Source organism: Cydia splendana, chromosome 1, assembly GCF_910591565.1.
Source record: "Cydia splendana chromosome 1, ilCydSple1.2, whole genome shotgun sequence".
Lineage (NCBI taxonomy): Eukaryota > Metazoa > Arthropoda > Insecta > Lepidoptera > Tortricidae > Cydia > Cydia splendana.
In genome coordinates, this window is record NC_085960.1 from 29,778,260 (window position 1) to 29,797,456 (window position 19,197).

The 19,197-nt window shown below is 36.9% G+C and overlaps 1 protein-coding gene across 1 annotated transcript in view; it reads left to right on the forward strand.

Moving 5' to 3' along the window:
* LOC134792984 (microtubule-associated protein futsch) overlaps nucleotides 1-19,197 on the forward strand; it is a 150,898-nt gene that overhangs the window by 125,962 nt on the left and 5,739 nt on the right. The window contains exons 6-7 of the mRNA XM_063764486.1: nucleotides 18,291-18,457; nucleotides 18,737-18,869. Coding sequence (XP_063620556.1) covers nucleotides 18,291-18,457; nucleotides 18,737-18,869 — 300 coding nt within the window. The remainder of the gene's footprint in view (nucleotides 1-18,290; nucleotides 18,458-18,736; nucleotides 18,870-19,197) is intronic.

Here is a 19,197-nt window from a genome sequence, read left to right on the forward strand (position 1 = left end):
TTTTTCCGGATCCTCCAGGTGCCGTCATCTCTCTGAATAGGTCCCAGGATCTTGCGAAAAACTTTTCTCTCTGCTACCAGGAGCTGACTTTCTTCTTTTAGTGTTAGGGACCAGGCCTCACAGCCATACATTAGGATAGGCCGTATAACGGTTTTATATATCCGTAACTTTGTATGTTTGCTGAGAAGCCCGGACACCAACACTTTGTGGAGGGCTGCACTGCACCGCAGGGCGTTTTGGATGCGTATGTTGATCTTCCCCTCTCTGGTGTTTGTGTCGGTAACAGTGCATCCCAGGTACCGAAACTTCTCAACTCCACGGTAGACGGTACCCCCAACATGAAGACTATCACGCTGGATGCGTGTATTCTTGTAACGTTTCATGTGGAGCTATTCAGTTTTTGCTTGGTTGATCCTGAGACCTAAACTAGAGGCCTCTCGTTCCAGGACACTAGCTGCCTCCGCTACCTGTTCACGGTTCTCCCCTAATAAAGCTAGGTCATCTGCGTACATTTTTTATTTAAAAACGATAATTGAAATTTCATCTGCCTATCGCTCTCGCATATTCGAATGATAGTCGGGCAGATAAAGAAATTTCTATTTTCGTTTTTCGCGGTACGGCCTCTGTTTTGTCGCTGGTTAACGGAGAACCCTGTATATGAATAGCTATCAATGGGAAAACAAGGTCTGCTCTCAATGCAACATTGTGTTATATTGTAAAAGGAGATTGCAGAGGTCAATTGCAGCAAATGAATGTATCACTCGCTTTTCCGTTTTTTTTTATCAGAGAGGACGTTCCCTTGACTTTATGGTTAAATATGTAGATAATGTGACCTAGTCCTTTGATCATTTACTTAATAGTAAATAATCAAGTATCATGTAGTGCGTGTTTGTTGCGCCGTATGGCGGCTTTTAATAACAACGTCTGAAGTTGCGCGGTATTAAGTGTTATGTTTGTGTACTGACAAAAAGTAGATCAGTTCTTTCAGCTGCATAAGATTTGGATACAAGTAAGAAAATCCCTACAAGTCGCCAAACCAAATTAGCCCTGTGCTAGGTCGATTCATATCATGAATATCATCTTATAATAGTTATTTGTACAACAAGAGATCAAAGTTTGATATTTCTTCGAGTGCTTATTTTGAGTCCCGTGCAAGCGAAAGATTCTATAATAGATATAATAGATAGAGCGTAGTAAGGGATTCAAAAGCGCACGAGATGTAAATAACTTTGATCTCGTGTAGTACACAAAAATTTTCACCCTAAGCAGTGAGAACATACCTAGAGGGACAGAGATAATAGAACCCAAGTATATCGAACTTGTATTAGACCCCGCATGTTGAAATGACATTTGACTATAAAGGTCACTTGAATCAGTGAGCAAAATCGCATTTTGCTCACTGTTTTGAAGAAGCAAAGTACCCTTGTTCGAGCTGCTGAGGTGAAAAATATATAACCCCGTTGTATGATAAAAAAAATGTATGGGTATTTTAATAACTTTCAGTGCAACCCTCGTATAGTATGAAATCACAGGTTAATTTACGGTAAACCTGTATCACTGAGCTCTGTAACATTTGTATTATGTTTACAAAGGTAGATCCACTCCGATATGATTAAACAATGTTGGGAGACTCGCACGCTCACACTCTTCATCGGAATAAAACTGTAGTAGTGAAATTAGAATGATGTAGGTATAATATCGTGAAAACTGGTAATGCTTTACAGTTACCGTTTTTATATGTTAGAATCTTATCTAAGACTTCATTAGCATGGATTTTATATATTGCGCTATATAAAATCCATGCTAATGAAGTCTAAAGTGTGGATTTTATATACAATCCCAGGAGACACCACCGATGCATATTAGGAATCTGTTATAATGAAATCATTAAGATTCAAGATTCCTCTTATTGACTGCTGTCGGGTGACCCTTATAGGACGGCTTGCGGCGGCCCCCTGACATACAAACAAAACTAAATTTAGATGTGACTCTATGCGCTAGGGCGTATTATTAGAACGAGAGTCCAGGATATTTGGTTGATGTAGTGGTTAGCTTATTATGATTGCGGTTATTACGTAATATAAACAAAAGATGGCATTGGAGGTCCGTGTCGTCTTCTTCGTTCAGTAGTTGTCAGACAGAATCGATTATTTTTGACTATTTACCCATGTTACAATGTTATCCTTGCAGATTTCCATACAAACATTTTAGCTGATTTTTGACGGTAATAAAAAAAACAACTTATAAAGAACACCTTGAAGGCCATTTGCTAAATTCGCTCTTCGCTCGGTAAAATGGTAATTGGTAATATACTTTACTATTGTGGGAAATAAATGCAAAAATAGAAGCTGATGTAGGTTACACTCTTTGTGCTAACTATCGCTGTTTGAAAGTGTCTCTAGAAACTTGACATTTTCCTAATCAGTAGGCAGGTAATATAATTTTATGGCAGGTAAACAACGCAGTAATGTGGTTACGTCGTACAGTTACGGAACGCTACAATGTTTTCAAACCAACGCACTTTCTGAGTAATTTGAGGCAAATTTGATGTGTGTTAACGGTAACGGCAAGTCATGACACTAGGGTAGTATATGAACAGTGGAAATGTCACCAGCATGCAGGGCGATTCTAAATGCACTTAGATTATGAAAATATGTCATGTAGCCACCTGCAGCGGTATCATGGTCGCGTTTTTATCACCTGTCATGTCATGCGTCACTTTCGCACTTACATACTTGTTAGAACGTGACGGGCATGGTGACAAATGATAAAGAGCCGGCCATCTTAGGCCTTCTGATTAACGATATCGTGAGCTTTTAGGAAAAAAATGAATTTTTGTGCTTCTTTCTTCTACATAACAATGATCTATTCGTTGCAAAGGCACAAACATGTTCTAAGATATTATTTAGCGCAAGTTCATAAATTTTAATTTAATAACGCGTGTTCAAATCGGACAATCTGCCGTATTCGAACTTCAAGATATTCACAAGAGACGACACTTACTAGATCCATTCTAGATACGTTATAGGTTAGATATCAACTAGTTCTCTTTTGCAGCGCAATTCGGACAACCAATGTCACTTTTACGTTAGATAGAGTAAGATATCTATTAGATGTGAATTAGACCTCTAAGTCATATCCTGTGGAAATCGTTCAACAGTATCTCCAGAATCGCGCAAATGTCAAATTTGACAGGTTAGATCTTAAACATATCGTTATCGTATCTTGGTGATGTCTAATAGATGTCTATTTCAAAATCCGAATCGGGCCCAATATCATTTGCCGGTATTATGTATTAGTTCCGTATTTTTAAATAATTGTTAACAAGCATATGATAAAAACAAGCCTGGAGTTTAAATTCGCATTGTTATCGCTGAGTATTTAGGTTCACGCAAAAGTAAATTTACTTATAGATACACTACAGTGACACATAGCGAGTGTTTTAGTCTATTTCCGTACGGGAAGAGTAGGTACCTACAGATTATTTTAAAACTACTCATGCAATGTCATTTGTGAAATTAGTCGCATAGAAAATAATAAAATTAGCGCCAAACGCTTAAGTGTTGTATAAATTTGATATTTTGTACGCATACCTAATCAGAGTAATCAGTAGCAGATAAAGATCAAGATATCTGACCCCCCTGAACTGGATATAGATAGATAGATAGATAAAGCATTTATTGCCACAACAAGGATTTTAGGTTACAATTATTTTACTAATTACTATTTTACTATTAATAATACTTAACCTAGACAGTATATTTATAACTAAGCTCAAATTACGTGACAATTGGACAGTCTCAGCTAATGTGCTGGAAGCCCCGCCTTTTACTGCGTGGTTTCAGCGCTGATTTTCAGCCTGCCCGAAATTGAGGCGGTGACACAAGGCGACTGCTAAGTACTAACTTATACTATATGAATTACTATATTTTATTTATTTATAAAATTAAAAAATAACTTAACCGAAACAAAAGTAAAGAGCAAATTTAGCTTAAAAAGAGAGAATAATAAGTAGGTATTTTAATTATTTATGGACATTACTAGTTAAATTGATAAGGTTATATAGGTCGGTACACCGAATATGGAGTAAAGTCAATTTGCCTATTAAGCAACACGGCTCTCAATTTATTTTTCAACGATGTTTGGGACATGTTAAGTCGAAGAGGTGGGGGCAGGTTGTTCCATATTTTTGCTGCACTGACTTTAAATCCGCCTCTACATCCTTTAGTTTTGTGTTTCGGAATGACTGCCTTGTTTAATATTTTGCTACGCGTATTAAAATGGTGTTGATCTTTTGCCCATGCAATTATTTTAAATAGGTATTCAGGTCTTTTAGTATGTACAACTTTGTGCACGAACGAACGAACGAATATAAACTTCTATACAGCTATCTGATTCTCTGGTCAAGCATCTCTGCAGCTTACTATCGTTCTAATGCGAATTTTCTAGGTATCTATTTAACCAATCTCTTGATCAGTCACAATCATAAGTGTACAGTGGCGTTCAAAAGTGCATGGATAGATATCGACCGTAATGCCTTAATATTTCGGTTGAAACATCTCCATGCACTTTTGAACGCCAGTGTACATTGGCCACAACCACATTTCTATTAGAATCTTCAACTAGTTACTTGCATTGAATTTTGCTTTACTTTCCAAACATCGTAAATTACTCTATTACGTTATTGAAATAAAACCTTATTGGTGTTAGAATTACAGTTGACTTTCTAATAGGCTGAGCAAAATTAGCAGGTTGAAGTCGAATATTGCCGACATGTGGTTTCGCCATTTTCTCGGAATAGGAAGCAGTGTTTGTTCTGTTTGTCAATCAATATGTGAGCTAAATAACTATATTGGTGGTGTGAATGTTGTCTATTTCGTCAAATGTGCAAAAGTTAAGCGAGAATTATTGCGGTTGATTTATAGTAGATAACTAACGATCATTGAAATCGATTACTTACTTAATCTTATATTAGTTGGGTATGAGTGTAATGTAATAGCGTTGTATAGTTATGACATATATAAGGTGCATTGGGGTAACTTCAAGATTTCATACTTTAGGCTACGTTTACGCTACTGTAAAGCTTATCATGGCATCTTGCTTACTGAAGCTACGATAGAAAGTGCTTCTAGTTTAATATATATTATCAATTATCAAAATTACTTTCTAAGTTAACCCCAATGCACTTTACTTATGTAGTTACTGCCCTTAATAATTATCATGAAAATTACTAAGGTTTTGATTTTTAAAAGCAGTTACAACTTTACTTTACTCAGGGAGCGTGTCTTTCTGATCGAAAGCGTCAAAGAGTTCTGGTATTCTGTGCCTATTTCTAATACGAACTAGTTGCATGCCAACAGAATTAATAGACTAAAAAATGCGAAGGGCCGCACATCAGTATCGCGTCGGTTAACCCAGTTTCGGCTTGAATTATGGCCGATCTGAGATAAAAGGATTAGTCGTTGATGGCTCTTTATCGTTAGCAAATGTGACTGAATGTGTGCTTTCATTATCATTAGAAAAGTGAAAAATGGCGCTTTTAGACAAGCATAACTGCTACACTTTTAGTGACAATTATAGTAGACATAGACGTAGATTTATTCACGTTCGTCATTTAATTATGATAAGTATTTCCCCTTTCAACTACGGGTATGAATCTCATTTATGAAACGATCCCTTATATTCATCTTCAAATGCATTTTAATTGTAAAATTACCAACATTATCTGTCCGCGGGACTTAAAAAGTGGCAATCTCGACAATTTAATGCCTTATTATTGATTGGCGTACAACTTGCTGTAGCATATATATTATGCATTACTACGATAAAGTAACAAAGAAGAAAAACAATCTCACACCTGAGGATGCCGGGCAATGTGGAGAAGTTTGGGCGGGAAAGCGGCCCTGGCGCTAGGCCGGGAAAACGCTAGGTTGAAGAAGACTGCGATAAAGTAACAAAACTCTTATACCCAGCGACTTCCGAGCCTCAGTGGACACGGCCAACAAAGCCAACGGTATCCATGCATGGTTAATAACTTATTCCAACAGCGGCTATTCGCTGCACGCCCGATGCCCGTTACCCTACTCAACAGTTGAATAGTCTTCACAGCTGAAGATCGTAAGCGCCAAGACGTGTGGCATCCTCAATGACATCCAGTATAATTAACGAAAAAGACAACTGTGCATTTTTAGCCTTATTACAACGGGACAAGGTGCAAACTCGTAATTTCCGAATACGAGAAGGCATATTCGAATGCGTCGCCCGCGCACATCGCATTCTTTCGCAATTATTATAATATTTTTCGTTCATAAATCGGTTCATCCGTTTGGGAGTCATCATTACACTTATGATGCCACAGACAAACAAAAACAGAGGTACGCGATAAATTTAAATATAACGCCGTCGTGTCGGAGATATAAAATAGAGAAAACATGGACATTTTAATAGGGATTTGAGCTCATTGAAAGGATTTTTCTGTCGTCGTGTCATCGCACCATAAGCTTAAAACACTAATACACATACGACGTTTTGCTTCTGTAAATGTAATAATGGTAACGACCTGCAGTCATCAGAGTAGGTAATGCAAGTCGAGAAGCAACATTACGTGGTGGATGTCCCCGTGAGATTAAGTGATGATTCAGTAGAGAAACTGACACTACTTATCTACTTACGATTAAATTACCGTTTGTGATTTACGTTTTTAGAAGGAATATGCGGGTAAATCAACTTTTTCTTTTCACTTGTTGCCATGGTTACATTCTCCTGGATCACTCTTATAACCCTGATTGTATGATATCCAAATTATCCAACCATGCATTTCTGTGGCGTGGCAGTTATAAAGTCTTTCCACAATGGGCAATCTATGAAGCACGTTAGTACTGTTAGTAGATCGTTGTAAAACTCTATTAATGCACCATCCCTGATAGCCACTCGATGGCTAACAATGAATATATGCGTGTATAGCTATAGACAGACTGGACTGAAGCTATTTAATTTAACTTTTATTCTTCATGAGCTGTAGGAAAACTGCTCAACTGTTTGAAAAATACTCAATTAGTAGAAAGCGAGTTCTATGAACTTCTCGATACTGATGGCTATATAAATAACATTTATTCAGTAGGTATTGCGTGAGTTTGTTGACGCATTGTACACTCAATTTGTGTAAGGAAATGATGCATTTCCTAATTCGTAAAAAAGGGCTAACAATAGCCTGAATAGACTGCAAGCGCAACGTCGCATAGGGCTGGCAGGATATTAAAACATGAATTAGCACGAATAACAATGTTTCAACATAGAGTCATTTACACAATCTATATACTTGCAGGAAACTAGGTTTCCCGTCACAGCTGTCAAATTAATATGACCAAAGGAGACACGCTTTGATACCCACGTAAATAAATAAGTGTTCCTGTTTTTGCTGTACCAGCAATACTTTGCAACTGCGGCTGCGCGTCACGACATATTTACCTAATCGTAACCCACTCCAGAAAATTACATTACCTACTTACCTTAGTTTTGCAAAACGTGCTTGCTGGCTTTACTGTTGCGAAGGACGACATTCGCACCGATTGTCTTGCAAAAGAGAATGCCGAAAATGGTGAGAAGTGGAGATAAAATCGAAATGGCGGCCCCTGAACTCCGAAGCGGTAGCTGAGGACTCGGATATTACAAGAGACTTCTGAAAAAAAAAGACTATTTGCAATAATGTAGCGCCCTACACTTATTTAGCAATCTAAAGATGTGATTGTTATATTAATTAGTGGTTAGCCGACCAATGACTGCATCATCTTACGCTAGCAGCCCTGCGATGTGTTAATTCGTCTCTTCAGCGCTCAAACGGCACCAATTGGTGCCCACGCGCCGCCCGCGCGCGCGCTGACCCTCTGACCGCCCATTCACGAAATTACTATTGAGACATCATCCGCGATTATTTCCTTCTTCACTCAACATAATAATATGTGGCTTTCCATCTCATGCATGGATCTCCACATAGAAATGTGTGTGAGATGTCAGAGTTACTCCAAGTTTACTATGCACCGATTTTACAGGCGACAGAGTGCGGAAGCGCCACCATCATAAACGTCAAATGAACTCAAGAATGTTCTTCGTGTATTCATTTGCAATAATAATAACGCACACAAAAAAAACCACTCAATCTTACCTATTTGGAAAACCATAATTGCGTGTCTTATAAGTTATAAGTAATTATGAATATGTCACCTATTAACATGTTAACAGCTGTTGGATCTCCGAATAGTAATAAATAAATAAATAAATCAATAATTATAACATAACGCTAGCCCGTTTTTTTGGGCAAAACATTACAGCATATATTACAGCATATGTTTGTAATTTTTTTCAAATTTCATAAACTCAAATGGCTAAAATCTTACGTAGTTACTTGTAATATAGGTTTAGTTTGTGAAGTATAGTATAATGCTTAGGGTTTCTGCTCGAGAATTCTCGAGAAATTTGTCTTTCGGCGAGGCGGGATAAAAAGACTTAATGCCTCGAGAACTCGAGAAATAAATCTCTTGTCATAAGTAAAAAGAAAACACGCGTATAACACTTGATGTGTGTCTATAGTGTATTTCTTTGGGTAGTTAAATAAATGTAAACAATGTTTTTTTAAATTTTTCGGTACTTCAAATATTTATTAGTTAACCAACTAAATAGGAAACTGCCTTGATCCGTCGCCTATCGTTCTGAATTCAGCTGATTCTCATGTTTTGAAACTTTTGAACTACTATTATGTGTAAATTAATTCGTCTCGTTTTAGGTTTATAACTTTATACTTCGTTATTTTCACTTAAAACTTCTGTAAGTATATCACATCGAGTTAAATTAATTGCCTAATAAAATACTATATTGTGGTTTGTATACATTTTGTTAAATAAAAATAACTAATGAAATACACTATAGTATATCACATCGCCGCGCCGGCGCGGACGCCTGCGTTTGTTGTTGAATTTTTGATCATTTGTAGTAACAATAAAATTACCATTTGTTTGATTTTTTATCTAACCTACGACTTAACTTGCAATAAAGCAAAAAAAAATAGTGTTTTTTAAACTTTCAAAATTTCTCGAGATACTCGAGAAACTCGAGAAATCGTGGTCGAGAATTCCCGTGCCTCGAGAAATAAAAAAGGTCGAGAAACCAGAAACCCTAATAATGCTATACGTATCAATTTTACAAAACAAGCCGGGGCAAATTTGGGTTGATGTTTCCTTGAGACCCATAGAATATTATCGTCTTTGTTGTATGCGTTAGACTAGTCTTACAACATATACCTACTAATTATAAGGAAAGTCGTAAAAGCCCAGCCCAGTATAAATTCAACACATCTTAAATGAAAGAACATGCATAAACATCTTTATGGCTACCGCGTTACTACACTAATTAGGTACCAGCAGTAAAGCTCGCTTAATTCTGTGGGAATGTATACCTTATAGAAAAGGACACAAGGTTTAAAAACAAGTGACTAAGATCTGACAGTAACATCGTGATATTACAATATTACATTCCCGCACGCATGAGCCTATCTTAATCATATTGAAATGAAAACTTCTGTTTATCAACAAGTGTGAGTTGACATGTGATTGTTTTCTAATTCTTGTGCGTTTCGATTGGTTATTTATGCGGTTACATGCGTTCATTAATATTAACGGGTTGATAAACTTTGCTACTGAAATAAATTATATTGTGTGTTGTCTTTAAATACTGTAGTGATTAGAGTCTACTTTATTAACCTAGTCTAATATTTTAATCATAATTATGTTAATGATTATTTGAGATAATTAAAATCGAGACCTGTGAGACTCTCATTAAAATGTAATAAATACGAATTACGAATTCCATTTGATGCCTTTAATCGTTTAAATCTTAAATAACATTGATACTCGTAAGTCGTAAAATTATTTATTTTGCAGTCAATTGATTTAATTTCACACTTTTAAAATCTTATATTACTTGGATAGGTACTTTTTAAATTAGTTTACCGTACATATGGTGCTACTTTACCGCCCTAGTGCGGTAACTAGCACTATACGTGCGTATGTCGAAAATTTAACGGGCCATATGTACTGTAAAACGTTTTACCTACAATACACGTGCGAAACGGTAATTAGCAACTCGTGTGTCGGTTTTAAACACACTTTTCGGTCGTGTTTTTATACTTTTAATTTATCGTTTTTTAATTTTTAATTAATCGTTTAAATCTTAAATAACATTGATACTCGTAAGTCGTAAAATTATTTATTTTGCAGTCAATTGATTTAATTTCACACTTTTAAAATCTTATATTACTTGGATAGGTACTTTTTAAATTAGTTTACCGTACATATGGTGCTACTTTACCGCCCTAGTGCGGTAACTAGCACTATACGTGCGTATGTCGAAAATTTAACGGGCCATATGTACTGTAAAACGTTTTACCTACAATACACGTGCGAAACGGTAATTAGCAACTCGTGTGTCGGTTTTAAACACACTTTTCGGTCGTGTTTTTATACTTTTAATTTATCGTCACTCGTTGCGTATTTCCTACTTTTCGCACTTGTATCGTAATGTACTATTATAGAACTATTTAAAAAACGAGACTTTCATGCCGTTAAATACTATCTCGTACAAAAGAACGAATTCTGCCTATTGCGGAAACTTCATGGCTCCTCTACACGATGGGCCAGCGCCGGTCACTCCAAGGGACGCAGTCATGCGGTAGAATGAGATAGCAATATCACTTGCTCCCTCTAACGCATAAATACGTCCCTTGGAGTGGCCGGCGCTGGCCCATCGTGTAGAGGAGCCATCACACTTTCCCATAAATAAAAACAGCGCAGCGCAACTAATAAAACAAAACAATCTCGGAACACCCGCGACTCACAGTCGTCCCGAAACCATAAAAACCCACCGTAGCGGCTCGCTCCATTACAAAAAGTATAAAATCCGTTTAGTGGTTGATATTAAATTGTTTACGGTATATTTGCTCTGTATGGTGCATTTAGTGTGGCGCGGAAATGGGCGGCTACCGCTCGATGGACCGTGGAGCGACATACGGCTGTATTCAGAAACCGAAACTCTATGTCAATGCTAATTTAACCTTTTGATCGCTAAATGTCATGTTGTTCAAAAATGTTGGGCACACGTAAACATTGTTACAAGTCAGTAAATATAAACGTTACTTGACGTTTATTAATACTTTGATAGCGTCCGCGGTGGAAACCAAGGGTTCTTGGAGTTAAAAAAAATAACTGAGGGTCTACTGCGAAAATCGTGAATCCCAATTTCGTTATTTGATAGAGATATCAAAATCACTCTTGTATATTCGAGCGACAGAGGGGAAGATAACAAAATTTCGAATTCCGTTTTTCACGGCAAACCCTGTGGTCCTATATGTGAAGGCAAAGCGCGTGTTTAGATCTTAGACGAGGTAACAAATTGATTGATTAAATAAAAAATACAGCGTGGTCGTGGTGTCAACAAACTACTATTCAATAGTTAGTTGTAGCAAAAATAGATTCTAAGACAAAGACGTCAGTCACGCCGGACATAAAAGAACAATAAAATAGAGATATCATTCTTGGCGAAGAGGAGCTTCCTACACAGGAGGTTGTATTACAAAGCAAGCGAGAGGACGCAATCAATATATTTTCACCACATCTTTCTTTATTGCTCCTCTACACGATGGGCCAGCGCCGGCCACTCCAAAGGACGCAATATTGCGTTAGAGGGAGCAAGTGATGTTGCTATCTCATTCTACCGCATGGCTGCGTCCTTTGGAGTGGCCGGCGCTGGCCCATCGTGTAGAGGAGCCATTATATTTACTTCAAAAACTGATGAGAATGTTGCTTTTTATCCACAAGAGTGGCAAAGTAATCTGATGCAATATTTTAGTTGTTTCTTTCCTCATGTTGGCTCTGAATTGACTTTTAACTGAACATTTTGAATAAAAAATATTATTATACGTTAATTTGAATTTGATATTTTAATATTTTACAGTTAGTATTTAATTTCCTTGCGTTGTGGTGAAAAATTGTATGTTCCGCTCGGGAGCTAATAAAATAACTAAAATGCAATACGAGAAATAAGGCCCCAGGGTGAATGGGCTTCGATTTCCTCCATTGTTAAAACGTCGTAAACGCCACAGACAGAAGGGCATTTATAAGCTGTTTAGGTTCTACGGTGTTCGGTTTCAGTGGACGTCAATGGGATGAATGCAGACGTTGTATTGAATTAATAAACTCTGTCAATAGAGTTTCTGCTTTCATTGAATCGGGTTAGGTTTCGTTTAATTTTATGTCTAAATAGATAAGGTAGTACTTAACTAAAATACCGATTCTTATGACCATAATTTTTTGTGTTAAACGCAACAAAACAAACTACTAAAAGGAAAAACTGCTAGAGAATACAAAATGCAGTAAGCAATAGAAAATGTTACCATTAATTAATTGATCTAATGCAGAATCTGGTAAAATTTGTCTTATTTATAAGTTTTTTTTTGTTAGTAAAAAGGAAATGAAAAAGTTAGTAGTCTACCTAATATACGCATAACCACAATCTTCACTCTCCACACAAAGTTTTTCACTAATGTGTGGTCGGCGTTGAAATAAAATTAAGCACAAATTTTATCATTTGAATTCAGTGTTTTATATTCTTTCTAGCATCGGTTTCAGCTATATATGGTTCACTTCGAGTATAATCTGGTGCATTGGAGTAATTTCGAAAGCGGGTTAATTTTGAAAATTTCAAATAGATGTCTACTAAACTAGAGGCACCTTTTACTGTAAGCGTTGCAGTAAGTACCTAGTGTAAGTGTTGCCAATTGTCTAAATTACTTCGCTTTAAAAGTTATCTCAATGGGCCGTATTATATCATATATCATACTATTCGCTTCATTGTTCCGACCCACGTTCGCCCAAGATAAACCTTAGCAGCCCGATAATTGTACAAATTGTACGTGTTACATTTCCTCGCACGTTAACAGGTGTGCGTACCTATTACGTGGTCTGCATGGTAATGTTGTCATCGATTTCACTACTTTGGCTATTCACTAGCACTGTTTTGATAGTCCAGTATATTTTGACCTAGGAATGTGTATAAATGATACCAATTCTAGGATCTGTACTACGCGCAGTGTTGACAGGCGAATGTTTGGTAGCTGCTTTTGAGGTCCGTGGGCGTAGGTGTTACGCAGAAGGGCCTGACGTTCTGAGTGGTTTCCGTTGTCCAAATTATGTCCCTCCATGGTTAGGAAATCGATTCATGATCTGACTTTAATCACCTTTACATACCTACAGGTAATGTTTCTGAACCCTTTTCGAGGAGGGTACCCCAAAATCACAGAAAAAAATCGAGATATTTTTGACTAAAAGTATAAACATAAACATAATAATTTATTTAAAAAACACGTATTTCATGGTTACATTTATGTAAAACAAAGACTTAAAAATAGTGATAGTTTACATGTGCCTGAACTAGGATTCCCTGTGTTTCAGGCGTGAATGGATGTATGAAACTATCTGTAACCTTATTTTTTATAAGAACATTACACTAGATACATTCTGACTTTACCGATCAGCTGCTGTGGGGCTGTGGGATATCTATACAATTCGAATCCCATGGGCTTGTCTAATTAGATAATACCTGCCGCTACTATATACTACCTTCTTCTTCTCCAGCGTGTGTTCGCCCACCGTTGGGCATACGCCTCCAATCTCTCTCCATTTTGAGCGGTTGTTGGTCTCTCTTATCCAGACTGGTGGACTTAATATCATCGGTCCAACGGGCGGGTGGTCTGCCTACACTTCTTCTGCCTAGCCGGGGTCTCCACTCCAAAACGCACTTACTCCACCGTTCGTCGTGAAGTCGGCACATATGCCCTGCCCAGGCCCATTTTAGTCGGCCCTGCCGACTCTGTGACCCACGTCGACCACTTTTGTGCGTTTTCGGATGAGCTCATTTCGGACTTCTACCTATGAATGATGAAACCCTAAGAATGATTTTTTAATTTATCATCCACATTTAATTTATATTCTAGTGTAAGATAAAACTTGGACAAAACATGGTATAAGCCATTATTTTCTTTAGAACCATTAAAAACGGATTAATTGTTGCCTACTACTGAGATTGCTTTTACCCTTTAGGGTAATTAAATTTAAATTACTCTTTTATACATTATTGAAAGAGTGCTTCGTGGTACCCAAATAATCGTTTATCGAATCTATACTTTATCCAGTGTGTAAATTCAATACGGGGCAAACGTTTAAACGGTGGTTAATATAGGACCTAAGAAGTATATTGAGATAGCTTTTGCTTAGAAACACAATGAAAATTTTAACCATAAAAATAATTCGGCGTGCAAATCGTGCAATGTAAAGCAACACAAAAGTTCGTATCTCGTAATGTCATGTTATGTCTCGTAATGTTTGCTATTTGCAGCTCGGTAAATTTTATTACGGGGTCATCATTATTAAGTATAAATTAAAAAAACTTCTTAATTCACCAAACCAAACCCGTGTAGGCTGTTTGGTTTGATTTATTGCCCGTATTGGATTTACACGCTGCATACAAACGGGCCAATTTGTTAAAGTTAACAACAAATACGTTTACTAAGACATTCTTAAAAGGGGAAATCTACAGCTCACCAGAGCGTAACATGAGATCATTTAACCATACAAGCAAAGACAAGTTGATTATACAAACTGGTAATGTTCATACAAAGCTGCGCCCGTCATAATTGTTTCAGAAAGAATCTGCACGCTAACAGTAGGTACCTATCAGTAATCAGTTCCATGGGTCCATTTTGCAAGATTCTTTTAGCACTTATATCATATTTTTAACTAGGTATATGTCTTCATTTCCTTTATTAACTTTTTAGATAATTAACTTTGGTACCTTACAGTAGCGGAGCATCCTTTGAACCATTGGGTTTTCAACTTTTCAACCAGTTGAGTTCTTTTACTACGGATTTCGAAGCAAAGGAAGTCATCGTTAATTCTGGCATCTCAACTAATATTTTTGTGTTAAGAGGATCTCAAAACGATATATGTAGGTACAAATAAATCGGTCTGAGAAGAAAAGAGTGATGAGGTTTGCAGTATCAGTATCTACAATGATGACAAGAAACACGAATTTTTGTTATAGTATAGGTTGACGGTCTTCATTATCAACTAGTCCCTAATACGAACATGCGGGCGATAACAGAAATACTCGTACGAAAAGAAAGTTAGACTCGTAATGAATGTTGCACAAACGGGGAATTACAAAATTATTACCGAGTGTGCGAATCGGCGTGGATCTGAATTTTTTAGAACGATTTTTCCTGCCCTATACAGCACAACCGAAGATGGTTAGGTTAGCCCACAATATTTGACCAACACATATATATATATAGTTTGACCAAGAAAAGTCTGAAACTATTTTGATAGCATACGCAGTGCAAGTGTTATTTTTACGTCATAATTTCATAGAAGTTTGACGTTTAATATAACACTTGCACTGCGTGTGCAATCTAAATCGTTGCAGACTTATCTTGGTCTAACTCTACCTACATATGAAAGGGTAATTTGAAAAAAATTAAATAAAATGGATATTGTAGTCGTTGGTAGGCACAGAGTAGAAATACTGGAATTAATAAAAGGGGCGGAACTTAGCTGTTTGAAAGAAACCTAGTGTTTTCTACTTTCTGTTAATAGATACATGGAAGCTAGTTTCCTTTGTATTAGAAAATTGCGCAACGGTTCCCACGCCAAGACAAATGATACGACTGAATGGGAAAAAACGTATTATGTAGTCTAATGTAATCTGTTGTTTAGATTGTAGTGTTAATATTTTGTTTCGTTATCGTTTCCTGTCGTTAGTGTTTCTTTTGACATTGTCATGACATCTGATGTATGAATTCATTAACAGTAACACACAGGGTTTAGGCACAGAAATAGAGTATACAAAGGATAATTAATTGTGAAACCAACAACATCGTTCATTTAACACAAATATCTTTAATTTTTAACAGCATTCATAGACAGGTATGGACAGTTTTATTATTGTAGTCAGTCACAAGTCAATGTTGCGATTTGACATGCCAATATTATAACTTACTTAGGGGTCATCCATTAATTACGTCACACGAATTCCTAGGTTTTTTTACCCCTCCCCCCTCCTTGTCACACTTGGTCACATTTGGCAAACCCCTCCCCCCTGGTGTGACGTCACATTTCTTCAACGAAATCGGCAAATATTTATTTAATATTTTATCAAAATATTTTTGACAAAAGAAATATGTGACGTTCCACAGGAAAAGGTACCTTATGAGGGTTTCTAGTTTCGGAGATATGAAATGTTTTGTAAAGAGGTGAAAAAATGCTAAATTTTTTTTTATTGTGTGATCTGAAACCTTAATGCGTAACGTTTGTTTACCTGTTTTTATTTTTGTTATAAGTTAGTTATAAGCCTAGTAATGTCGTCTCAGAGTTTAGTAGAAAAGGTACCTTATGGAAAAAAGATTGAAAATTCCCAAAAAAACTAGTCAATACGGGAAAAGAAGTTTGGTAGTTCTCTACCAATTTCCTGTATTAGCATTCTGCAAAACTAATTTGATAATTTCAGTTCTGGTTGGGGCGCCTCGCAAATATTATGACCGTACATAGACCGACATCACAAATCCAAGTAGTCTGCTATTATACCAAAGTTACTCTCGTCAAGTCTTTCTTAACTAGAATAATCTTCATTTGGTTTGGTCGCATGCAGTAAATCAGCCATTGGTTTGCTGAAAAATGCCAATACCCGACGCATTACCTTATGGAATATCTGAGGTCATTGAACCTCAATGCCGCTTATCTTCAATAGAAACCGAAATATATTATTGATAAGAAATAGACGATTTATACCATTACCAAAATATTATTAGTTTATCCTAACTGTTCCATCATCATCATGCCTCATCATGTAACTTAATCACAAGGTACCTTTTCATTACATACAAATTATTGGTCTTTTTTAAGATTATTATGACGAAGAACTAATTAAATTTGGGGCAGTTTAATGTAAATTAATATTTTCTATTCATAAAAGATAAACTGTAATATGATTGATATTTACTAGTGATGTATTATTAGATTTATTTCCATAAGGTACCTTTTCGTAAATGTATGGAGCAAATACTGTTATTGTTATGTAAGTTTAAAGTGGCATAAGGGGTTAAATATAGTATTTAGTTGGGGTTTTAGGATTTATTTCATTTGAATGACAGAATTTCTTTCATATGTGCTCAGAAAAATTGATTGTGTGTGACATTAAAAGTAAAATTATTCAATTTTGTGATTTTATATGAAAAAGTCAGAAAATACATTTTCACCTCTAAATCGGTATTGTTTGTTGCTTAAACTGTCTGTCAGTGTCGTTTTCTAATAGATAAAATTTAAATCTTGAGAGCTCATTGCAATCAATCGTGAAAATGAAATAAAACTTTATTTTCAAGAGATTGGTTAGTATACACATAAATCAGTCGATATCAAAAGTTTCTATTTGCATTACAGAACAAGTCGCAATATTTTTTTAATCTCAGATATATAAGGTATTATTATTTGTAGTCAACTATGTAACTTACTTCAGGAACATAGTTTTTTAGGCGGCTAAACTTAAAACTTCTCTATCGTAAAGTTGCTCATTTCACAACATTATTTTCAAAAAATCATATCTCTGTAACTACGCAACCTAGAAGGTTGATCTTTTGTGTTATCGATAGCTTATTTATTGTAGATTACTGGGGTATGCATAACTCCATACCCGCCATAAGGTACCTTTGACCGTGGGACGTCACATATTAGTAATTTTATAACCCAAAACTGATTAAGAAATAAAATTAAACGAATAAAAACGATTATCGTTTCAAAACCTTGTTATTTAAAATATAATTAGCGTATAAAATAATTTAAATACATTTTCGGTTACTGATGAAGTTAAAGTGACGTCACAAAGTTTATGACTCCCCCCTCCCCCTTGTCACAACATGTCACATTTTCTTGACCCTCCCTCCCCCTAAACGTTTGATGTAATTAATGGATGACCCCTTATTTCGAAAACCTGATTTTCAACATATAACATATAACCTGATAATAAACAAATGACAGGTTCTAAAAATTTACTTATATATAAGCATCCCAACGCAACAATACGCATTGCCGGTGTTGTTTGCGTATTTTGGTTAATCGAACTCTAATTCTTAATTGACAGTTCTGAAAAAAAAAAAATATTTTGCAATAAATTAAATCATTTTTTTCCATTGTCAACAGAACCGCCCCGCGTGACAGCGGCGGTGGGGCCCCGCAGCAAGCGGGCGCCGACGCCGGCGCGCGCCACGCCCGCACTCGCGCCGCGCGAGACTCAGGCCGCAGCGCTCGCGCACGCCGCCAAGGGCGTCGAGGCGCTCGGCGTGCTGGTCCAGTATTTAGTGTTTCGGGTAAGTTCAGAATTGTTGTGTCCTTTGTCACATTTTATGGGAGAACAGAAAAATTCAAAAGAACATGATGAAGAAAATGAAGAACGTGACGCTGCAGGGTCCATATGTAATTATGTAATATGTTCGTAATAAATGCTTTTGTCTTCTTTCTTTTTGTCAAAATTCTGTAGTGTTATAGTTCATCAAAAGATATAGCATCTACTTGCATAAACAATATACATATATGGTGTATGGATACCATAAATATGAAACTAATATGTTAACTGGTAACATTTCCAGTTGGACGCACTAAATGGCGGCTCGTGGCGACTCGAGGCCGAGCGGTGGCGGGGCGTGGCGGCAGCGGAGCGCACGAGCGCCGAGCGGGCTGACCACGACCGCCAGCAGCGGGCGCAGAAGGACCTCGACACAAGTACGTAGTCTTTATGGACGGCCAAGATCAGTGGTGGGCAAAGTACGGCCCGCGCCATCTGCGGCCCGCGAATGGATTTTATCCGGCCCGCCGCCGGTCCTATGAAATAATTAGTGTGTGGCATTGGCCCACGATTATCAATTTATCACAAATCAAAATAAATTTTGGCTACAATTCTGGCCCTCCACTTAAATTTTCTTAACTTAGTGGCCCCCCATGAAGAAAGTTTGCCCACCACTGGCCAAGATGAAAAGGCTCCGAGAGATTTCGCTCGACGCTAACGCTTGCAGCGTCATACGCTCATGCGTATTCATCCCCAATCTTTGAT